Source organism: Orcinus orca, chromosome X, assembly GCF_937001465.1.
Source record: "Orcinus orca chromosome X, mOrcOrc1.1, whole genome shotgun sequence".
NCBI lineage: Eukaryota > Metazoa > Chordata > Mammalia > Artiodactyla > Delphinidae > Orcinus > Orcinus orca.
The window spans coordinates 124,416,215-124,439,232 of NC_064580.1; the positions used below are offsets into that span (position 1 = coordinate 124,416,215).

Consider the following 23,018-nt stretch of genomic DNA (forward strand, 5'->3'; position numbering starts at 1 on the left):
ATCATAATCAGAATGTTTCATGAATAATCACATGAAACAAGATAAGCAGAGCTTTTATTTTAGGGACTATATGACTAACAACCTACTTCAACTTCATATCTCATAGATAGCAAAGTGAATTCTAAACAAATCACACAAGATTTAAAAAAACATTTTTTTCTTGCAATGGCAATTTTATTTTCTTTTGTGAAAACAAACTGGGAGTTTGAATTGTTCCCAAAACCCCCATAAAAATGAAAGGAAATACAGAAGAAGTGTGTGAGGTGATGGGGGAGGGAGGAGGGTCTTTAGAGCTTTGGCAGATTGTGTTAGCACGGACCGACCCAGGTGACAGGAGCCAGACCTCAGAGCCAGGTCCTGTCTGACACTCCGGGGCTGTGAGGGGACATCTCGACTGGTAAGCGGGTGGAGCACAGGCTACTTCGCTGAGGAAGTTGCAGGCACCTTGAGTCCCTTTAAATGCGGGGAAGAACCATTGCAGAGGACCTCTTCCCCCCAACAAAAGCTGGAGGCTGGGGCATTAGGGCCACTGAGGGAAAGGGGACGCTGGTGGAGACAAACGAGGCCGAAGTGTCTTCTCACACGGTGACAGCCTTACATGGGCAGAGGACGAAGGTGAAGGCAAGAACCCACGGAGCTGAGCAAAGGAGAAAAACGTGGGCCAAGTAAAAGGGAATGTCCAGGAATGCGATGTAGATGAAGAGGCTATGGGCTAGAAATGGCAGCAACGGCCAACATGCAGGCTGGGTGGGGGAAGCCGGGACGCGGGGGGTGGGGGTGGGGTGATGGGAAGAGGGAGGAGGGCAGAGAGTCCAGGAGGTAGAGACAGAGGTGCCTTCTGCCCAGGTCCATCCACCGCTGCACATATAGGAAGAATAACACACTACTTTTCAGTTCTTGTTTTTTAAAGGTTTTTGTTTTGTTTTGTTTTGTTTTTTTAAAAAGCCTTAAGATCAGCTACTGGTTACATCTACAAAACGTAAAGTACTGCTGTTACCAGTCACTTTACAGAACAGTCCGAAGTGGTCAAATATTGACCAATAAAGTTCCTTTTTCTTTCTCTTCTTCTTCTGCTGCATCGTTACTACTCGATGAGTCACGTGACAGCCTGCATAGGTCAGGGGGCAGCTTAGTGGGCAGGCTTGGTGACAGGAAAGGGGCTGGGCCTGGAGCACGGGGAGGGCCTGGTGGGCATGGAGCGTGGCTGGGAAGGAAGGGGGGGACGTCAGCAGAGCTGTGGGCACGGACCCCAGGGGGAGGGGCCGGGACAGGAAGGGGGGCTGGCTGCGCATCTGGCCAGAGGAGGTGGCGGCAGCCTTCGCTGGAAGGAAGGCAGCTGAGTGGAGAGCCAGCTGGGCCCGGGTCTCTGGCTTGGTGGTGAGGGAGAGGGGCTGGGCTTGCTCCGAGTGGGTGGCAGCCGAGGCAGCCGGGGAGGCCAAGGCCGCTGAGGCGGTGGCCGGGGAGTCCAGCATGCTGCCGAGGGAGGAGGCAGGGCTGTCACAGGGCTTCTGGGGGCAGGTACCTGACACATGGCTTCTTCCTTTTGGAGGCCAGAGCACCTTCTGCCTCCTGGACTTGCTGCTGGGAGGGGGTCTGGGACAGCTGCTTTTCTCACTTCCTCTTCTTTTTCTTACCGTAGTTGTCCCGGGCTAGTTCAACTTCATATCTCACAGATAGCAAAGTGAATTCTAAACAACAAATCAAATATGATTTTTAAAAACATTTTTTGGCGGTGCCGTGCAGCTTGTGGGATCTTAGTTTCCCAGTGGCAGTGAAAGCGCAGAGTCCTAACCAGGGATCACCAGGGAACTCCCTCAAATGTGATTATTAAATGTGTATTTTTAATGAAATTTAATTTTGTGATAGTATAAATAAAACCGTTTATGTTTCTGTTACTACTTTTCAGATTCCAAAAGGGTCTTTACATATGTTGCCTCACTGAATTCTCATGAAAATTCTGTGATATACAATTCATAATATTTTTATAGAGTAAGATTGTTGTGAGGGTCAAGGGTGATAATCTACATATAAGCACTAAGCTCTCTGCCAGAAAATGTAAGTAAGCATCAAGTGTTAATGATTATCATTATTATCATTTTTTCTTATTTGCAACAGCATATCAAATAACTGATCTATGGTATCAATTATTTTATTATTTTTCATAATAATTTTCTTAATAACATTGCAAATTATTTTTCACCATTGCTAGTGACACCAGGCAAAGGAACATAAAAAAACAAAAGTAATACCTTCTCCATTACCCTTCATTTCATACTTCTTCTTTAATCAATATTAATTGCCTAGTTCATTTTATTCAACATTTGCCACATTTAGAAATATATATAATACTCCAAAATCGCATGTATTCATGCAAGTCGTTGTATAGAATCAAATATTGTGATGATAACAGCATTTATGTTTCTCTGTCTCTTCAAAGCCAGTCCATAAAGTTTGGCCTTGGTAGCTTCTGAAAACATGGGATCATGTGTGTTTTTCTCACTGACTTCAACACCTGTCCATTAGCTGGGCTGTTACCTGAGCTTTCAGGTAATCAGTTTGGAGTAATTTTCCAAGGGAGGTTATAGAGTTTGACTAAGGCTACATCTTGATCAGGTGACCCACTGGAGACCTTGAAACAAAATAGCATTTTTACCAAGTAGAATTAATCTTACATAATCCATCTTTTTCATTAAATAACTCACCATGAACCTCCATCTGGGTGAAAGTAAGTAATGCCTGTTTTTTGGGGGGGGGTGTTGAAAATTATTTTATTTTTCCAGTTTTACTGATATATAATTAACAAAGAGCACTGTATAATTTCAAGGCGTACAACATAATGACTTGACACACATATACTGCAAAATGATTACCACAAGAGGTTTGGTTAACACTCATCACCTCATATGGTCATAAAAAAATGATTTTTCCTTGTGAGAACTTTTATTATTTGCTCTCTTAGCAGTTGTCAAATATACTACACAGCAATGTTAATTATAGTCATCATGTTTTATATTAGATCCCCAATACTTATTTTATAACTGTGAGTGTATGACTTTTTACCACCTTCATCCAATTCTCCCAATCCCATCCTCTGCCTCAGGTAACCACAAATCTGATCTCTTTTTCCATGAATTTGGTTTCATTTATTTATTTTTAGCTTCCACATATAAGTGAGATTATTTCTGTCTGACTTATTTCACTTAGCACAATGCCCTCAAGATCCAACCATGTTGTCACAGATGGCAAGGTTTCCTTCTTTTTTATGGCTGCATAATATTTCATTGTAGATATGTACCACATTTTCTTTATCCATTCATCTATCTGTGAACACTTAGGTTGCTTTCATGTCTTAGCAATTGTAAATAATGATGCCTTTTTTTAATTTTATTTTTTTAGAATCTAAATTTTAACACACATGGACTGAGTTTGGCTATGTTATAAATTGACAATATATCTGTGGATGTTTACTTCTGTTAAATACCTACTTTATGCAAGAGCAATTCAACTCTCAGTTAAGTATATTGATCTTTGTCATTAATTGAGCCAATAGTACAAGGTTTTCATGATTGTAGCATTACAATATCATTGAGGATCTGGTGTTTCAAATGCCTGCTATACCCTCTTTATTTAAGGATTTCATGAAATATTTTAAATTTAGATATTAATCTAAATATTGGCTTTCCATATTTATGAAAGTGTCACTTTGTGCTTTTGTTGAAAATTTAGCTAAGCTACTCCATGATATTGCTGCCTTGGCATCCATTTTGTTCAACCAAATGGCCTGAGGGGGCCTTACACAGACACTAGTCCTTCATGCAAGCACATGCCCTACATAGCAGCTGGCGAAGTTATAAGTAAATATAAGTTCCTGATACAACTTCCCCAAGCGTCCTTGTGATCAACAGTCTCCCCTCTTATGTGCCCTTTAGATAAGACACCCATGGGGCTTACCAAAACTCCACTCTTTTGACTTGAATTGATCAATCCCACCATAACCTGGAAACCCCAAAGCACTCCACCCATGGACCCTAATAAAGGCATGTGCCCTAGGTCCTGTCTCTCCCTCTGGCTGCACTCTGCCTTGACCTCCCTATGTGACCCCTCAAGGGGTGCCCGGTAATTCCTCCAGGACCTGTGAGTAATAAACTTCTCTATTTCAAATTCTGCTGTGATCCAACACTCTGTGCTCCACTTAACAAGTGTTAATTTGACAAATTCATGACAGCCTTTTATTCTAGGATGACTAAATTAAAGGAAATGCAAGATCTTTCCAAGACAGGGTTTTCTCCTTTCTGATATGTGAAATTGGCCATTTTGATTTGTAAATGTGTCTATATAAGTGTGTGTGCATGGCTGTGTACTTTTATAGGGGATGTATACAAAAATTTGAGATGTGTTGTGATAATATAATGGCTTATAATTCTATGCTGCTTTTAATTTTCCAAAAGACTTCCTCATTGACACCTCATGGCAATCCTGTGATGTAGAATTAATAATATTTTCTAAATCATAGGATTGCTGTGAGGATCATATGAGATTATCCATCAATTAATACTAACACAAATTATCATTATTGTTCTAATTATTTTCATTATTATTTACTTTTATTTAACTTTATATGTTGAAGTAATTTTACATTCATAATGGATTGTGAAAATAGTACAAAGAATTCCTGTGTATCCTTCATTCAGCTTCCCTTTATGGTAGCATACTACCATATGGTAGGTACTATGGTGGCGTAACCATAGTACATTATCAAAATCAGGAAATTGACTTTAGTAGAATACTATCAATTAGATTATAGACTTTATTCAGATTTCATTAGTTATTGCATGCACTCATTTCTCTCTCTCTCTCTCCCTCTCTCTCTCTCTCTCTCTCTGTGTGTATGTGTGCATCTGTAAGTTCTATGAAATGCTATCACATATATGGATTTGTATAACCACTATCACAGTAAGGATACATAATTGTTCCATCACCACAAAGGAACTCTATCATATACCCCTTTACAGTCACACACTCCTCATCCACCTCCATGTCTAGACCCTGGGAATCTGTTTTCCACCTCTACGTTATTTTCATTTAGATAATGTTATGTAAATGAAATCATAAATATGTAATATTTTGAGGTTCTATTTTTTTTACCCAGTGTAATAACCTTAAGCTCCATCTAGCTTGTGTGAGTATTAATAGTTCATTCATTTGTAATGCTGAGTAACACTCCATGGTATATATGTACCACAGTTTGTTTAACCATTCACTCATTGAAGGACATTTGTGTTATTTCCACTTTTTGATTATTATAAATGGAGCTGCTATGAACATTCATGTACAACAGTTTTTGTAGACAAATTTTTATTTCTGTGGGATAGATGTTGAGGAGGAAGATTGAAGAGTCATGTGGTAAGTGTATATTTAGTTTTAAAATTATCTACCAAACTTTTCCAGAGCAGGTGTACAATTTTATATTCTCCTCAGCAATATATGAGAGATCCAGTTTCTCTGCATCCTTGCTAACATTTGGTATCATCACTGTTTTTTAATTTAGCTGTTCCAATGGTATGTAATGATATCTTATTGCAGTCTTAATTTGCATTTCCCTCATGGCTAATGATGTTGAACGTCTTTTCGTGTTTTTATTTTTGGTTTTTTTTTTTTGGCTGCGCCACGCGGCATACAGTGTCTCAGTTTCCTGACCAGGACCAGGGATGGAACCCATGCCCCCTGCAGTAGAAGCACAGAGTCTTAACCACTAGACCACCAGGGAATTACCAATACACAAAGTTCCAGTTGTGCAGGATGAATAAATTCTGAAGATATAATGTACAGCATGGTGACTATACTTAATACTATATTGTAAACTTGAAATTTGCTAAGAGAGTAGATTTTAATTGTTCTCACAGAAAAAAATGGTAATTATGTGAGGTGATATGTTAATTAGGTTGTTTGTGGCAGTCATTTCGTAATATATACATATATCAAAGCATCACTTTGAACACCTTAAAGATATAAATTTTTACTTGTAATTAAATCTCAGTGATGCTGGAAAAAAGTAATTCTCCTAAGATGTTTATTAAACATGTCTTTTTCTCTTACACTTATTTATTTTCAAGATATCTGGTTATTATTGCTAGAGACACAGTAGAAAACTAGGTTCAGAGAAATTATTGATGTCCCTCATTACCCTTCTGATTGCAGTTTGCACCCCAATGTTCTTATGGCAAGCGTTCTCATACATACCCTTCCACAACCTACTCCATGCTCAAAAAAACCCAGTCACGTTTATTTGTACATAGACATTATACCTATTTACACAGCCAAAAGAATTTTTTATTTGTTGGTTTGCTGTACAATGAAAGCGTCAAAATATTTGGTTCATTTTATGCTGTATACAGTCATTATAAAATATTTACTAGGGAATTAGTACGTTTCGAGAATATAGCTTTGTTGTGAAAATGAAGTGAGCATAATCCATCTGAAACTCTATGTATGGACATCCCTTTGGAATAATTGCAGACTAGGAAATCTGTGCCACTCTTCTCAAAGAGCACCACTAATATTACCAAATGAAACCAAAATTGAACAAAACAAACCAACAAAAAAATCATCTAACAAAGCAGGGAGATATTTAGAAACAAGATCTGGAAGAAGGAAACTTGGGGGAGCTCCTGGAGAAGGATGTGACTGCTGCTTGACCCGTGAGCTGGTTCAGAGCAATCAGAGGTTCCTCTCCCCTCCCCGCCCTTGGAAGATACGTTCTGCCCAGTGTTCCCACAGTGGGAGCTGTTCCAAGGACACAGCCTCGAGAGAGCGACGTGTTGCTGAGACCATCTGGACTGAATATATGACTGAACCCCGTTAAGTCCTCTATATGAACTTTTAAGATTCAAGCAAGTGGGGATGCAGCCCTGGGAGACAAGCCTTGTATGTTAATTCCCTTACTCAGTAAATTGCCTCCTACCAATCTGGGGCGGCCTACCTCTTCCTTCCCTCTCTCCTTGCCCTCCATGTAAGGGGACCAGTTCTCGAACCAACAGAAACCCAAAGAGGTAAGCCTGGCATTTGGAGCTGAATTTTTACCAGAAACGTGATCATTCTCTATGTCTCAGTAGTTCCTCCTCTCCTTCTCAGACGTGCATACTTGTGCCTTTGGGATGCCATTAATTTTTTTCTGCTCTCTGCCTTTCTAACTGAAGTATTCATCCGGTAGACCTCATCTTTTAGTCGTTTGCTTGGATTTTCTAAGTGATATATATTATATAACACCTAAATGTAGTTACTAAGCCCCTGCTTGATATGTAACCATTAAGTAAAACTTAATAATTTTTTTCTTATTTAATTTCAAGAGCAATTACTGGATTTTTACAGAAGGCACAAGTGTGGCTTGTGGGGGTTAAATGACTGCTTTAAAGTCTTACATTCAGTGTCTGCTCTAAGGTTAACACACACGCATACACAAATACATCATATATGCTTACATACATGTGTGTTTATGTTGATATTATAAATAACAAGTGTAATCTTTTCTCACAAAAATATGCAAACTTATAAAACAAATAATCCTCAATCCCCACAGGTACATATCTTTCATACTATACTTCCTCCATAATCAGTGCTAACCTGCCTGGTGAATTTCATTCAGTAATATTTTATGCATTCATGTTCTCTCAGTGATCTCTCTCTCTCTCTCTTTCTCTGAATTTCGAGCCAGATGTGCCTCTTTTTATTCACTGCAGTTTTGCCATACGATTTCCTGCCTGATATACCAGAGATTTTCATTCTTTTTGTTTTCGTTGGTTTATCTTGATTAACCTTATCCATATTCATGCAGGTAATATTTTATCAAACAACTTTTTTCAAATAACCAATAAAGCTTCATTGGAATTTTAACTTATATATTAATATAAATTAATTAAATATCAAACTAATTATGTAGAAATTACCCCAGTCTCACCTAGATTCATCCTTTCCAGGAAAATGATTGTTTTTCCACCTAAATTTACATAGGTTTTAACCATTCATGATAAACTATTTCTGAGCATTTTGCTTTTTCTTTCTATTGTAAATGGCTTCTTAATTCTGTTGCCTTTTACGAAAGATTATTACTAGTATATAGAGATTCTGTTAAATGTTTGTATACCTGTTTTCTGTCTATACACTTTTCTGAACTACTTTGTAACTTACCAGTTTTCCTAATGATCCTTTAGATTTTTCTAGGTAGGTAATTATAATATCATCAATGTGTTTGAAGCTTTGTAGTATTGGAAACAATTCACATTTCAATGAATCGTATTCAGTTTATGCTATATTTGGTCATACAGAACAAATGTGACAGCAGATATACTTCTGGCACTGATTCCCTCTTCTCCACCCAGACAATTCCTTTCTTATATAACTGCGTTTTATGTCTCAACCATGCTATAGGTTCTCAGATAACGTACTTAGTGTGCACTATAATACCTACTCATAAAACCTAAACTCACTAGTGATCCTTCATTATGGCAGAATAAAAGGAATTTTGTAGCAAAAGGTAAAGGCAACAAGTTAGTAGGATGGTTTCTAACATTATCTTCTTATGCAGTAAATATGTAGGCCTTACATAAGCATACAACCTATTATCATGTATTGTTATGCTGTAAAGTACTTTCATGATACTTATAACCCCTTAACTTATATCCTGATTATCAGCTTACATGATTAAAACACATATATGTGGGGGTGATGGTGTGATGAATTGGGAGATTGGGATTGACATGTATACACTAATATGTATAAAATGGATAACTAATAAGAACTTGCTGTATACAAAAATAAATAAAATAAAATAAAAAAACATATATGTGAGCATTTATCTTTTCAACAACCCTTTAATATAGTAATAGTAGTTTCTATTATTATTATTGTGCGGTAACTAAAATTAGACAATCCATATAACTGCATGAAACATAGTAGCTGAGTCCTCATAAGTAATAAATAAATGGAGGCTGCTATTGCTCTTTTTATTAGTAATAAATTTTTTCTTTTGCTTACATAAAAGGACACCTGAAGAGGAAAAGTTAAATACCTTTTGTAAGATCACAAAAAGTGAAAAAGTGATAATCCAATATTTTTCATCTTTTAAGATATATTTTCTTATTTAACATTGTTATTTCAATAGGAATATATGGTCATTGTTGCTAGAGAAACTGCAAAAATAAATACAGATAAGTAATGACGTTCCTCCATTATTCTGCTTCTGGTCAAAACTTTCCCATTACTACAACCCACTATATTCACCCAAGGGTACTACTCAATGTTAATAGCCTGGTACATATCCTGGGATATCCTTCTCCATGCTCAAACAAATCAGTACACAGCTGTGCAAATATATACACACATGAATGTAATTTATTCTCACTTCAGTACATAGAAATTTTGTTGTTCATTCTATGTATAATAACAAGATCATTGTGTGTGTTTGTGTATTATTTTGCAAATTAATTTAATCTCAAAATCTTATGTTTATTTCTCTAGAAGAAATTTTTGTCTCTGTAGTATACATTGCATTTATATATATATTAATTTTTCCTCAAATGTAAAATTTTCTCCAAAGAATCTGAGCCACATATTTTGTCTTCTTATATATCTGTTAGGTGTTTTTATCTCATGCTAAATAAAAGTTTGATCTTTCAGTGGTGTTAATAATGGCTTTATTATTCATCTCTTTGGAATTTATCTCAGTTTTACCTCTTTTTTGCATGAGCTCTAACAATTGATTATATTCTACTGACTTCAAAAAAGAATAATTATTACAATGGATTATAATATATGGATTAAAAGAAAACATGAGTCTATCATGATATCTTAAAAAAAGGGAGAGAAGGACAGAGGGAAATCTCCTTTGTACCGATGCCAACTAATAATTACATAAGAAATGATGATAGAATTTTTAAATTGCCACTGTGCAATTCCCAATGCAATATTTGATTCAATCAAGTATATTCAAAAGATTCCAATTGCATGAAAGGTTATTGAGCAATGAGGTATTCACATAGCCTTGAATATTACCCCGAAGATTACTTATTAATTACAAAGAAACAAAGATACTATTAAAATGGAGAGAATTGGCCGTCACTCTTCTAATCCAGTATTCAAAATTATTACCACCAATATGGGACATTTGACATTATATGTCTCCTGATGTGATATAAGAAATATAGAAATCATATAAAGTCCTTGTCAAAATGTTTAACCTGAATCTACTAATGTAGAAACAGACAGTTGAGAACATGAGACATTCTAAAGGGCAATAGACCTGGGTTCTTCAAAATTATCACTATCATAGGAGAAATAAAGTCAGGAACACTAGTCTAGATTAAGAAGCTAAAGAGACATAATAATCAAAGACAAAATATAACCCTAGATTTGACCTTGAATTGAAAATTAAATACCTATAAATGAAAATTCCGAAGATAATTGAGGAAATACAAATCTAAACCGGATATTAGATGATGTTGAATTTACAGTAACTTTCTTACTGTATGTAAGAAAGTATTCTCATTATTAGGAATTACAGGCTGAAGTATTTAGGGGTCAAATGTCAAGATCTATGTAATTTATTTTCAAATGGGTCAGCAAAAAGAGAAAGTATGGTATGATGTAACGATTGGTGAGTCTAGATTAAGTTATACAGGTATTCATTGGAGTATTTAAAAAATTTTTCAAAATAAAAAGCTAGGGGAAAATATAATGCTGGGATTTTTAGTCTCTCCCTGTTTACTTGCCTTAAAACTGTAATGCATTTGGGGGGAAAATGAACATTTTTACAACAGTAAATCTTCTCATAAAGAGAGTTAAATATGCATATACTCCTGGATTCAATCCTTAGGCATTCCATTTCACTCTCTTGGCTTTACTTCTACCTTATTGGTCATTCTTTCTAAGTCTCTTTTGTTAGTTCTTCCTCGTCTCTCTGTCTTCTAAATTTTGAATATATTGAGGCCTTGGTCCTCATCTCTCCTCTCTCTTCCTTGATTATCTCATGTGGAAGCATAGCTCTACGATACCAACTCCCAAATTTACATCCCTCAGTCTACTTTCTCCAGCTCTAAACTATAATAGTATATCAACTGTTTACGTCTCCACTTGGATATCTAATAAGCTTCTTTAATTCAGCACATTGCAAATTGAACTCCTAGTATTTCCCTTATGAACCTGCTTCACCCAGAGCTTACTCCGTCTCAGCTGTTAGCAACTCCATCCTTCTAGTTGCTCAGGCCAAAATCTTGGAAATTGCCTCCTAACAGGACTCTCTGCATCTTACCCTTGCCTCTGTATAGTCTGTGATCAACACAGTAGCCAGAATAATCCCTTTAAAACTATATTATAGGGCTTCCCTGGTGGCGCAGTGGTTGGGAGTCCGCCTGCCGATGCAGGAGACACGGGTTCGTGCCCTGGTCCGGGAGGATCCCACATGCCGCGGAGCGGCTGGGCCCGTGAGCCATGGCCGCTGAGCCTGCGCGTCCGGAGCCTGTGCTCCGCAGCGGGAGAGGCCACAACAGTGAGAGGCCCGCGTACCGAAAAAACAAAAACAAAAACAAAACTATACTGTATTAATCTTCTTCCCCAAAATTCTTTAATGGCTTTTCTTTTCAATCAAAGTAAAGTAAAAAATTCCACAAGGTCTTACAAAGACCTATTTGATCTGATCCCCTGTTGCCTATATGACCTAACCTTTTATTTCTCTCACTCTTCTTCAGCCACATTGAACTTGATTTTCCTAGAATGCCTGTGCCATGTTTCCTCTGCCATGAAACATTATCCCCCAGATATCTGTATTACTTTATGCCTCAAGACCTCCTTCTATTTTTTTGCTAAAGTCTCAACCTCACAACGAGGCTGACTCTGACCACCCTGTGTTGTATTAAACTTGTAGCCATATCCCTACTCTTTTATCTTTCTCCATATTTCAATTTTCCATAGCAGTCATCAAATTCTAATATACAATTTTCTTATTATATATGTTGACAGCTTATTACCTCTCTTCTTCAATGTAATGTAAAGTCCATGGGGGCAGAGATATTTGAGTGTTTTATTCTCTGCTATAACCCAAGAAATTCTAATGGTGTCAGACATATAGTAAGTACTCAGTAGATGTTTGTTAAATGAGTTAATTATTTTCAGTGTAAATTTTTGCATTTTACTTAATACTTTTCCTGAATTTTTCTTAATAAATATTCTTTGGTACTTTATTATTATCTCTATTTTCAACGGGTTTTTGTACTCATTGTTCCAGTTGATTAGTACTACTATAAAACAGAACTGTTACCTTCATCTTTCTTTGTTTCTCTCCAACCTTTCATGTGTCCAAAGCATTGTATAATTAAAACCAAGACAGACTCCCCATCATCATAATTGAAAGTTCTATGTATGTTCATTGGGATCAATAGCTATGGCCCCTTTTTTCTTTTTTTAACTTTCTCTCTTTGCATCAATTTTATTTATTTATTTATTGTTTTGGGGTTATTTAATTTTTTTAACTTTTTTAATTGAAGTAGACTTGATTTACAACGTTGTGCCAATCTCCGCTGTACCCCTTTTAATTTCTGATATCGGTGTTTGGCATCTTCTTTCTTTCTTCTTGGTGAGCATGGAAGATGTTTATCAATTTTACTGAACTTTTCAGAGAACCAGCTTTGATTTATTTGATTTTCTCTGTTATTTTGCTATCTCCAGTTTCATTTACTTCTATTCTAATTTTTATTATTTCCTTTCTTATACTTGCTTTAGGTTTAAATTGCTCTTCTCTCTTTAGCTTTCTATGATGCAAGCATAAGTTATAGATTGTAGATCTTTGTTTTTCTCTAATATATGCATTGAAGACTATGAACATCCTTGTAAGCACTGCTTTCCCTGTATCTCACAAATTTTGATAGGTTGTATTTTCATATTAATTTAGTTCAAAATACTTTAAAATTTCTCGAGACTTTTTCTGTGGCCCATATGTCATTTAGTAGTGTGTTGGTTAACTTCCAAATATTTGGGACTTTTCCAAGTATTTTTCTGTTATTGATTTCTAGTTTAATTCTACTGCTCTCTGAGAACATAATTTGCATAATTCCTATTAAATTTGGTAAAGTAAGGTTTTTTAAAATTTTTATTGGAGTATAGTTGATTTTAAATGTTGTGTTAGTTTCAGGGGTACAGCAAAGTGAATCTGTCATACATATACATATATCCACTCTTTTTAGATTCTTTTCCCATATAGGCCATTACAGAGTATTGAGAAGAGTTCCCTGTGCTATACAGCAGGCTAAATTTGGTAAGGTATGTTTTATGGCCCAGGATGTGGTCTGTCTCGGCAGATGTTCTGTGTGAGCTTGGGAAGAACACGTATTCTGTAGTTGCTGGATAGAGTATTCTATAAAAGTCAATTAGATCAGTTTGATTGCTAGTGCTGTTCAGGTTAACTATATTCTTACTGAAAGACAGTTGTTGAAGTATAATAGTTGATTTCTCTATTTCTCCTTGCAGTTCTACCAGTTTTTGTCTCCCAAATTTTAATGCTCTGTCGTTAAGTTACACACACGTCTTTTTATTTCCCTGGAGAGTTGACATTTTTATGATTATGATCCTATTTATCCCTGATAATTTTTATTGTTCCAAAGTCAGCATCATTTAAAATTAATATAGCTACTTCATCTTCCTTTTGCTTAATGTTTGCATGGTATATTTTTTCCATATATTTACATTTAACCTCTGCCTTTAGAGTGAGTTTCTTGTAAACAACATAGAGTTGGGTCTTGGTTACTTCCCCCACCCTTGTTATAGAAATGAAAGAATTTTTCTTGGCTTTTTAACATGAGAAATTGGTGGGATCCCTGGAGGTAAAACTCACAAGTGTGGACGCCTCCCTAAGACTGCAGTCCCTAAGGATTCCTCGCTCTCAAACTAGTCTACACACTGCTTCCAGTAATTTCTCAAAGTTATGGTTTAAGTGTTCTTATCACTTTATGACTCTACTGGCATCTAATCCAAGTAAATTGATCTCAACTCTTCTTCTTTCTCTCCAGATTTTGGGATAGAGGTTTGCCCTGCAACTTTTATTCTCTAATGGTTCCAAGGAAAGTCACTGGTTTTCAGTTTGTTCAGTTTTTTTCTTGTATGTATGGCAATGATGATTTCTAAGCTCTCTACATGTTGAAGCTGAAATAGGAAGTTGTCCTTGTTTTTGAGTATGATACGCTTATATTTGTTCGAGGTTTGTGTGTGTGTTTTTATTCTCTGAGGTTCTTGCGTCTCTGGTTTGCTGTCACTAATTTTGGAAAATTCTTCACCAGTGTTTCTCCAAATATTTATTTCTGTCCTTTTCTGGCTTTCTTTTTACAGTCCAGTTGTACACATTTAAGACTTATTTAATAAAGTACCACATCTATTGATACATTCCAAATATCTTAGCTCCTAGATAACTAATGATTAAGACCAAATATCACTTTTGGAATAAGGCATAATTTTGCAGAGTAATTCCACAGATTTAGGCTTTGAAAAAGAAATGAGATCAGAACTGGTGAAAAAGTGGAGGGAAAGCATTTAATAGGGGATATTGACTTGAGCAAAGTTATCAGCGTGTAACTGTAAGAAATTTTTAGGGATCAGAGAATAGAGCAATCTGCATATAGTGTTCATTTTAGAAACGAATAAGGTGTGTATGCCTTCTTTTTGCTGAGTTAATACCTACTCACCCTTCAGAACTTACTTTAAATATCAGATCTAGCATTTTCTGACCTCTCCAGAATAGATTTAGTCCTCCTACTTTATGCTTTCATAGCACTATTCATTTGTTTGTTTTTATATCATCAATAGTAGTAGTACACATTTATTGAATGAGTACTATATGCTAGGAATTGTGTTAAGCACTTAAGAACGATATCATTTGAGTGTACGTTTAAAATTTGTCTTTTACCCTCCACTGTATGTAGCATAAAAAGACATGGCAGATATGTCTTTTCTTTCACCATTGTATCCCTAGTGCCTAGTGTAGAGCTTGCCACGTATTAGGTGCTTAATATATCTTTGTTGACTGGTTAAGTAGTTAAAGATGTTATTGCTAACTTTATTATTTACTCCTAACTAATGAAGGTATTCTTCTTTCTAGTCCATTGGATTCATTTGTTGAGATTGCTAAATTACCACTTCAGTCAATACTTAAGGCTAGTAATTCTGAAAACGCCTAGAATGGCCCTGCGGTACCTTGAAGGATTTTGGAGTTGGATGAGAGAGAAATAACCACTGACGAATTCACTGTATTCTGTTTGGACCACATAATCATGTGTGAAGTAGCTGCCACTTTGAAATGATTGGAATTTGGAAGTCATTTTATTTGGGATTTTAAAGTTAATTTAACCACAAGTTCCTTATTCAAAACCGATCTAAATGCATAGTATTGTCAAAATTATTTTCTTGCATTCTGTTCATATATGTATGTAGTTCCTACTTGGTTGAAATAATCTTGGTATAATAATAAAAATTTCTGAATCCATTTAATAACCATGTATAAGAAATAACTATATTTCTCTTATCTGTCAGCAAAGTGCTACAGTCTTTTTTTTTCTTCCAGTGACCTAGATATACCCAGAGCCTGTGAGATTTGCTCTGAATTTATCTTAAAAATCAGTATCAGTTTTCCTTTGCCTATTTCTATAGGGAATATTTTCTCTTTGCCTTCCATCCATCCTCAGTAGAATCTTTAGTCAGAGACAAATAATATGACAAGCTTTCCAGATTCCTCTCCCAGAAAAGAAAGGAATTTTTTACATTGGTTCATTAAGTAGAGATATCCTATCCTGAGCAAAGTCCCAAGCTAGCAGTTGCTAGCTGATGTTCAAAATAGATAAAAATAGATAGATTTAAATCATCTAGTATAATATTTGCATAGAAGATCTTTTTCTCAGTAATTAATCATTGAATCATAATGTCTGTTCACTAACGTACCAAATAATACTTCGTTCCAAAAGATGAGCATAATAATTCCTTACATGTGTTTAGTACTTTGTAAATTCTAAAGGTTTTCAAATCTGACAGCACAACTGATCCTCATAACAACCCTTTGGGGTAGATAAGGTGAGTGTACCTGGCATTGTATTGGCTCATACAGTGTTCATTCCTTAAGCATTTCTCTTTTACATTCTTCTACTCCAGAGGCTGGAAAGATGAATTCTTGTTTTCCAGTCTCCCCTGCAACCAAGACTGACTTTGTGGCATAGTTCTTGCCAAAAAGATGAAAGAAAGAAAAATCTAAGTAGTGTTCTGAGAAATCATTTTGATTACTGATGAAAAGAAGGACAGATAACATGTGTTTAGCCTCATTCCTTTACCCTCTTTGCCTATAACACACAGATGTGATGCCTGGAAGTACAGGAGCCATCGTACAGCCACATGGCAATGTTGGGGAGGAAGAAATTTTCCTCTACCCTTCTAGGTTCTTCTGGCTAGTCTAAATTGACATGAGACAGATTAGCAGGAGGAAATCAAACAAAGTTTAATAACATGTATGCATGGAAGAGACCCAGGAACACTGAGTAACTCACCAAAATGGCTGAAACCCTCACCTTATATACCATCCTCAGCTAAAAGCAAAAGAGGATGTTGATGTAGTTAGTGGTTTGGGATTTCATGGGGGAGAAAGGCAATTGACATGGAGATGGAAAAGCAAATGTTTGGTAAATAAACGTTTGCTGGGCCAGGCAGAGACATTGGGCCACAGAAAGGAATTTTAACCAACAGACTTAGCTAAGTCCGTCCCTGTCCACACACCTAGTTCGTAATTGTAGTTATCTTTAGGGATAGCTCCCTTCCTGGAACAGGTCCTCTATCTACATTCTTTTAGGCACTTAGGGGGAAAGTCAAAGGTTCTTCCTGAGTCTTTTGGGCCTTGATTGTTTTCAGCTCCAAATAATCCGCATGCCAAAGAGACATTTTGGGGTGGCAAGTTTTACTCCCCTACAGTAATGATGGTGAAACACAAAAAGCCTTAGTCCTTTAATTCAAAGGACTAAGTCTTTTAATTCAAAGACAATTTAATTCAAACATTGCCTGCTCATTTTTGGATTTCTGTTATTGTGAGAGAAGATAACTCCTATTTGAACCACTGTTCTTCAGGTATTCTGTTATTTGCTAATACATTTCTAGCTAATGGAATTGGCTCATCGCTATTTAATAGGTAAGGACAATAAAACTTAAAATGAGAAATGACATGTCCATTAACATAACAACAGCAGGGGAATGCGTCTTTAGCTTTCTGTACATTTTAATATGCTAATACACTTAAAATATTTTAAATGGAATCTTAAGCTAAGAAAATGAAAATTGTTATGCTTTTAAAAATAGAGCAAATCTGGTAAAAAGATCTCAGTTACTTCTAGACTAGAGCACATTACCATTCTCTGGAGGCTGCTCTGAGCTCTAACATTTTCCATACTTATTAAGAAAACTGATGCATATATACAAGCACTTTTCTATGGTATTTACTCAAGAGTGGAATTGCTGGGCTACGGAGTACGTGTGTCTTCAATTTTATTAAATAATTCCTAACTGTTTTCCAAAGTGGTTATATTAATTGCACACGTCCACTGATAGAGTATTAGAATTATATGTTTTTCACCACTGGATATTATCAGACTGTAAAAATTTGCCAGTCTGGAATGTGGGTAATGATCTTGTACTGTCGGGTTTTTTGTTGTTGTTTTTTAGTTTTTATTTCATAATCATAAACAACTTTGCAATCCAGCTAAACTTGGAGGGGGATAAGGAAAATATGGAACCGAAAGAACTGCAGTAAGAACACAAAAATTGTAGGATATTTCGAGCAGATGGGGGTGAAGGGGTGTTCCCCTGAGCTACAGAAGGAATGTCTGGTGGTTAAGATAAAACACAATTCAGATTTATAAGATTTGTCCACAGTCAGCAATGGTGATCTTCTTGCTGGTCTTGCCATTCCTGAACCCAAAGCACATGGCTTCCACAATATTCTTGCCCTCTTTCACCTTGCCAAAGACCACATGCTTGCCATCCAACCACTCAGTCTTGGCAGTGCAGATGAAAAACTGGGAACCGTTTGTGTTGGGGCCAGCATTTGCCGTGGACAAGATGCCAGGACCCATATGCTTCAGGATGAAATTCTCGTCATGAAATTTCTCCCCATAGATGGACTTGCCACCAGTGCCATTATGGCATGTGAAGTCACCACCCTGGCACATAAATCCCAGAATTATTCTGTGAAAGCAGGCACCTTTGTAACCAAATCCTTTCTTCCCAGTGCTCAGAGCGCGAAAGCTTTCTGCTGTCTTTAGAACTTTGTCTGCAAACAGCTCGAAGGAGATGCAGCCCAAGGACTCTCCCTGGATAGCGATGTCGAAGAACACAATGGAGTTGACCAAGGTGTGCAGCGCGGGAGGCTCAGGGCGGCGGCGTCTGCAAGGCCTCTGATACTGTGGTTTTAATTTATATTTTCCTGAGTTGAGTACCATTTCAAATGATCTTTGGACATGTGGAATTACTCTGTTTTGAAGGAACTGTTCAAATCTTTTGTTCATTTTTCTGTAGAGGTCTTTGTTGTCTTTTCCTTATTGATTTGTAAGATTATCTATAAATATATATACCTGATTCTCATTATTCACAATAGTTATGTTCTACAAAGTCACCATAAACACTGAATTAGCAAATTATGAACTATGCTCTTAGGAAAAATACAGGATTAGGTTCCTACGGGTCTCTGGTGACATTTTCACTGACTGAAGTGTCATTTGTGTTGTATAGGTTCTTTGCCAATGTCCTTTTAAAATAAGCCAGTCTCATCAGCATTGTAAATCTTCTCTTCCCATTACTCTTTTCCTGTACAACACTTAGTGGATACTTTTAAAATTCTTCCACAGCCTCCTGACCTGCAGAACCTGCCTCACCTACAAGTTTAACGTTTTTCACACCATATTGCCTTTTGAAACAAGCAAGCCAGTCAGCCAGGATTAGTCAAGAGGGTTTAATATTTTCCTAACCCTGAGTAATCTGACTGTAAATTTCTTTGGCTTTCAGCCTCACAACATTGAGGCCCACTATGCTTTTATTAATTGGTTATCATCTTATAAATCCACAGACTTAACCACTCTTCCATCTTTTCCATAGCATCATCACACACTATAGCTGTTACTTTAGCACTTTCCAGAGCTGCCTGATGTAAAGATGGACAAATTTCCTCTTCCTTTTTCTGGATATACCAAATCGTTGGCTCATCAACTGTGAACTTGTGAAATAAAATGGAGTCACTTATGTTAAGGGGTCTTAAAATAGAGCTGGGAGGCCATTACCAAGGTGGACTTTATGCATGTCCCAACTGGGTGGAACCCCAATCTGGGTTCTGGCTGGGTTCGAGTCCCAGCGTGTGGGTTCAAGTCCCAATTTGTGTTGCACGGTTTCAGAGCCATGAACTTTTGAACTGGGTCAAACTACAAACCAAGGACTGGGAGTCGGCAAGAACACCTGCAACTTGTCACAGTAACGAACTTTACCTCCCTTCTGCCTCTAATTCCAATTAAAATTCCTTGTAATGCAAAACCCTCTTCTTTGCCTTTAAAAGCTCCTGACTTTTACGCCCTGGTGAGACACTTTGGGTTGCAACCCGAATCTGTGTGCCCCAGTTGCACTTCTTTGATCTCAAATGTCAACTACGAATTGGCACTCACCATTGGCACTTGCCATCTATCGCTACAAGGATTAAATCAGGTGCTGCTGCAGCTGCTGACTTTCAACACCCCTGAAAGCAGTTCAGGGTGGAGAGCAGAAATGAGGCACTCTGTGCTCTGGGAAAAACTGGCAGAACAGGTCTTCAGATAGTTAGATATTTCCAGGAGCTGATTTTATGAGCCCAATTTTTGCATCTCCTCGTATCTAGAAAAGCACTAAAAGCCTTCATGGTGACGACTGCTCCTTGTGACTAGCAGTAACCTGCACAAGACAAGCAGAAACCTTCTGTAAAAATATATGTGCTCTATTGCATGTACTCCCCCTTCACCAAAATCACATATATACTGGCCTTCCGCCCTGCCTCTTTGGAGCAGTTTCTCAGAGCTATCTGGGATGCTGTCTCCCGGGCTCCAGTCCTCATTTTGCCCCAAATAAAACTTAACTTGCAACTCTCACGTTGTGTATTTTTTAAGTCGACACAAATAAATGCTTTCTACTTGATTATTGCCTCCTAGGTTTATTTAGGTTGACAAACTCATGGCCAACAGCACTGTAACTCATGCCTGAACAAAGTTTATTAATACTCATAAAGCAAATCATAGCCTGCTTCGGAACACTTGGACAGTACTCCAATGCTGTGCTTGGAGGCCGTTTTAGACAGCAAAATCACTGAAAACAAGCGAAAAAAAAATGCAAGAAATATGGCGCTAAATAGACCTTGAAAAGAACACTTGTTTACAGTATGAGAGCTGAAATAAGGCAGAGAGCATTGCCTTATTCGACCTCAGCTGGCAATGTCTGTGTTGAAAGACTTAAATTCACCACTCAGTGCATGATCATAAATGACCACAAAAACACGGTAAGTATTGATTTTGGGATTACAATGAAATTTTGTGAGCAAATGAATCCACAAGTACCAAATCTGTAAATAATGAGGAGGGATTGTGTATATTGATGTATGTGTGTGTGGTGAAATCAGGGTTAAAGTTCATTTTTTTCCCTGTGTATACCCAATTGTCTCAGCACCATTTAAGAAGAAAAAAAACCTGACCTTTCCCCACTCCTCTGCAGTGCTACTTTTGTCAAAAATCAAATATCCATTTATGCAAGGTTCTATGTGATATTATGATTTATAATGAGAAGTATGTATTTGGTCTTTGTCCTGTTTCTGGCTCAGAGCTCCTAAAACACTTGGAATTTCCTAAGGATGAGAGCCATAATGGTGTTTTGTTATGTTAATGAGGTGACTTTTGGAGAGTACTTAAGAAACTTATGGGTGGGGGCTGATTGCCAGGAGAGCCAACCACGTGATTAGAGGGTTGGAACTTTCACTAACCTCCCCCACCTCTGGGGAGGGCCGAGGGGCTGAAGGTTGAATTCAGTCTGCCAATGATCAATGATTTAATCAATCATGCCTATGTAATGAAACCTCCATAAAACCCCAAAAGGACGGAGTTTGGAAAGATTCTGGTTTGGCAAACGTGGAGATTTGGGGAGCCTGGTGTGCCTTGAGAGGGCTTGGAAGCGCTGCACCCCCTCCCACATGACTTGCCTATACATCTCTTCCATCCTGCTGTTCCTGAGTCATGTCCTTTTATAACCAACCGGTGATCCATCAAGTAAGTAAAACGTTTCTCTGAGTTCTGTGAGCTGATGTAGCAAGTTAATCAAGCCCAAAGAGGGGATTGTGGGAACCTTTGATTTATAGCTGGTTGGTCAGAAGAACAGGTGATAACTTGGACTTGAGACTGGCCTCTGAAGTTGGGGTCAGGAGCAGTCTTGTAGAACTGAGCCCTTAACCTGTGGAATGTGATGCTGTCTCCAGGTAGATAGTGTCAGAATTGAGATAACTTGTAGGACACCCAGCTGGTGTCCCAAAAATTGTTGGTATGGAAAAACCCCTCTCACCACATTGGAAATTGGTGACCCAAACAATTATAGCAACTCTATTTCTGCCTTCTCCTGCTCTGCCCATTTTACTGTCCCTATACCAATATCACACTGCCTTAATTACTATAATTTTATAATTATTTTTTAATTTAATTTAATTTTTGTCTGTATTGGGACTTCGTTGCTGCACGTGGGCTTTCTCTAGTTGTGGCTACTCTTCTTTGCGGTACACGGGCTTCTTATTGTGGGGTGGCTTCTCTTGTTGCAGAGCATGGGCTCTAGGCACATGGGCTTCAATAGTTGTGGCACGTGGGCTCAGTAGTTGTGGCTTGCAAGTTCTAGAGCACAGGCTCAGTAGCTGTGGCTCACGGGCTTAATTGCTCCACAGCATGTTGGGTCTCCCCAGACCAGGGCTCGAACCCATATCCCCTGCATTGGCAGGTGGATTCTTTACAACTGCACCACCAGGGAAGTCCCAGATGTTATCTTTTTAAATGTCACTTTCTATCTGTTGTTGATGGTACATAGAAATACCATTCTCTTTTACGTGTTTTTTTATGGAGAACTTGCTAAACTTACTTATCAATTCTAATAATTTATCTCTATATTATTTTGTATTTTTATGTGCATAATTATATATATAATGTGCACATATATATATATATATATATATAAAATGTCATCTTCCCCTGCACCCTTTCTGATGAATATAACTTGACCATGCTGGCTAGGACTTCAGTACAAATGTTAAGTTGAAGTGGCGGTAGTGGGCCTCCTTGTGTTGTTCCACATTTCAATGGAAATTGCTCAGTGTGTCACCATTAAGTATCTTTTGTAACCGTCAGTTTTCAAGTAAAGAAAGTTTAAAAAAATTTTTTTTCTTTTTGGTCACACTGTGTGGCTTGTGGGATCTTAGTTCCCCAACCAAGGATTGAACCCAGGCCCTCAGCAGTGAAAGCACACAGTCCTAACCACTGGACTGCCAGGGAATTCCCTTAAAGGAAGTTAGTTTTCTTATAGAAATTTAGCCAAGTCTTTCTGTTATGACTATGTTATTAATTATATCAAGTGATTTAACTCCACCTATTTTGATGATCCTATGATTCTCCCATTTTAATATGGTAATATGGTACATTACATTAATTAAAATTTTAAAGCAAAACAGAACAAGCATTTCTGAAATAACTCCACAATCTAATGATATATTATCCTTTTTTTCTGTTGCTGATACTTTGTGAGGATTTTTGCACGTACACTTTGGAATGAGATTCACAAGTAATTTTCCTTTCTTATACAACTCTTGTTAGAGTTTTTAACAAGCTGTTAGACTCACAGAATGAGTTGCAAACTGTACCTTCTTATTCAATTATTGGGAATGATAGTTAGTGTAATGCTCAAATTATTGCTGTCTTGAA

The 23,018-nt window shown here is 37.3% G+C and overlaps 1 protein-coding gene and 1 pseudogene across 1 annotated transcript; both read right to left on the reverse strand.

The window, feature by feature from the left end:
• Window positions 1–953: 953 nt before the first annotated feature.
• Window positions 954–2,715, reverse strand: LOC101281061 (transcription factor 7-like 1; annotated as a pseudogene).
• A 15,203-nt stretch (window positions 2,716–17,918) lies between these two features.
• Window positions 17,919–18,503, reverse strand: LOC101281307 (peptidyl-prolyl cis-trans isomerase A-like). The gene has a single exon (XM_033416290.2). It carries the CDS (start codon window positions 18,501–18,503, stop codon window positions 17,919–17,921), a length of 585 nt encoding a protein of 194 aa, XP_033272181.1.
• Window positions 18,504–23,018: the final 4,515 nt, after the last annotated feature.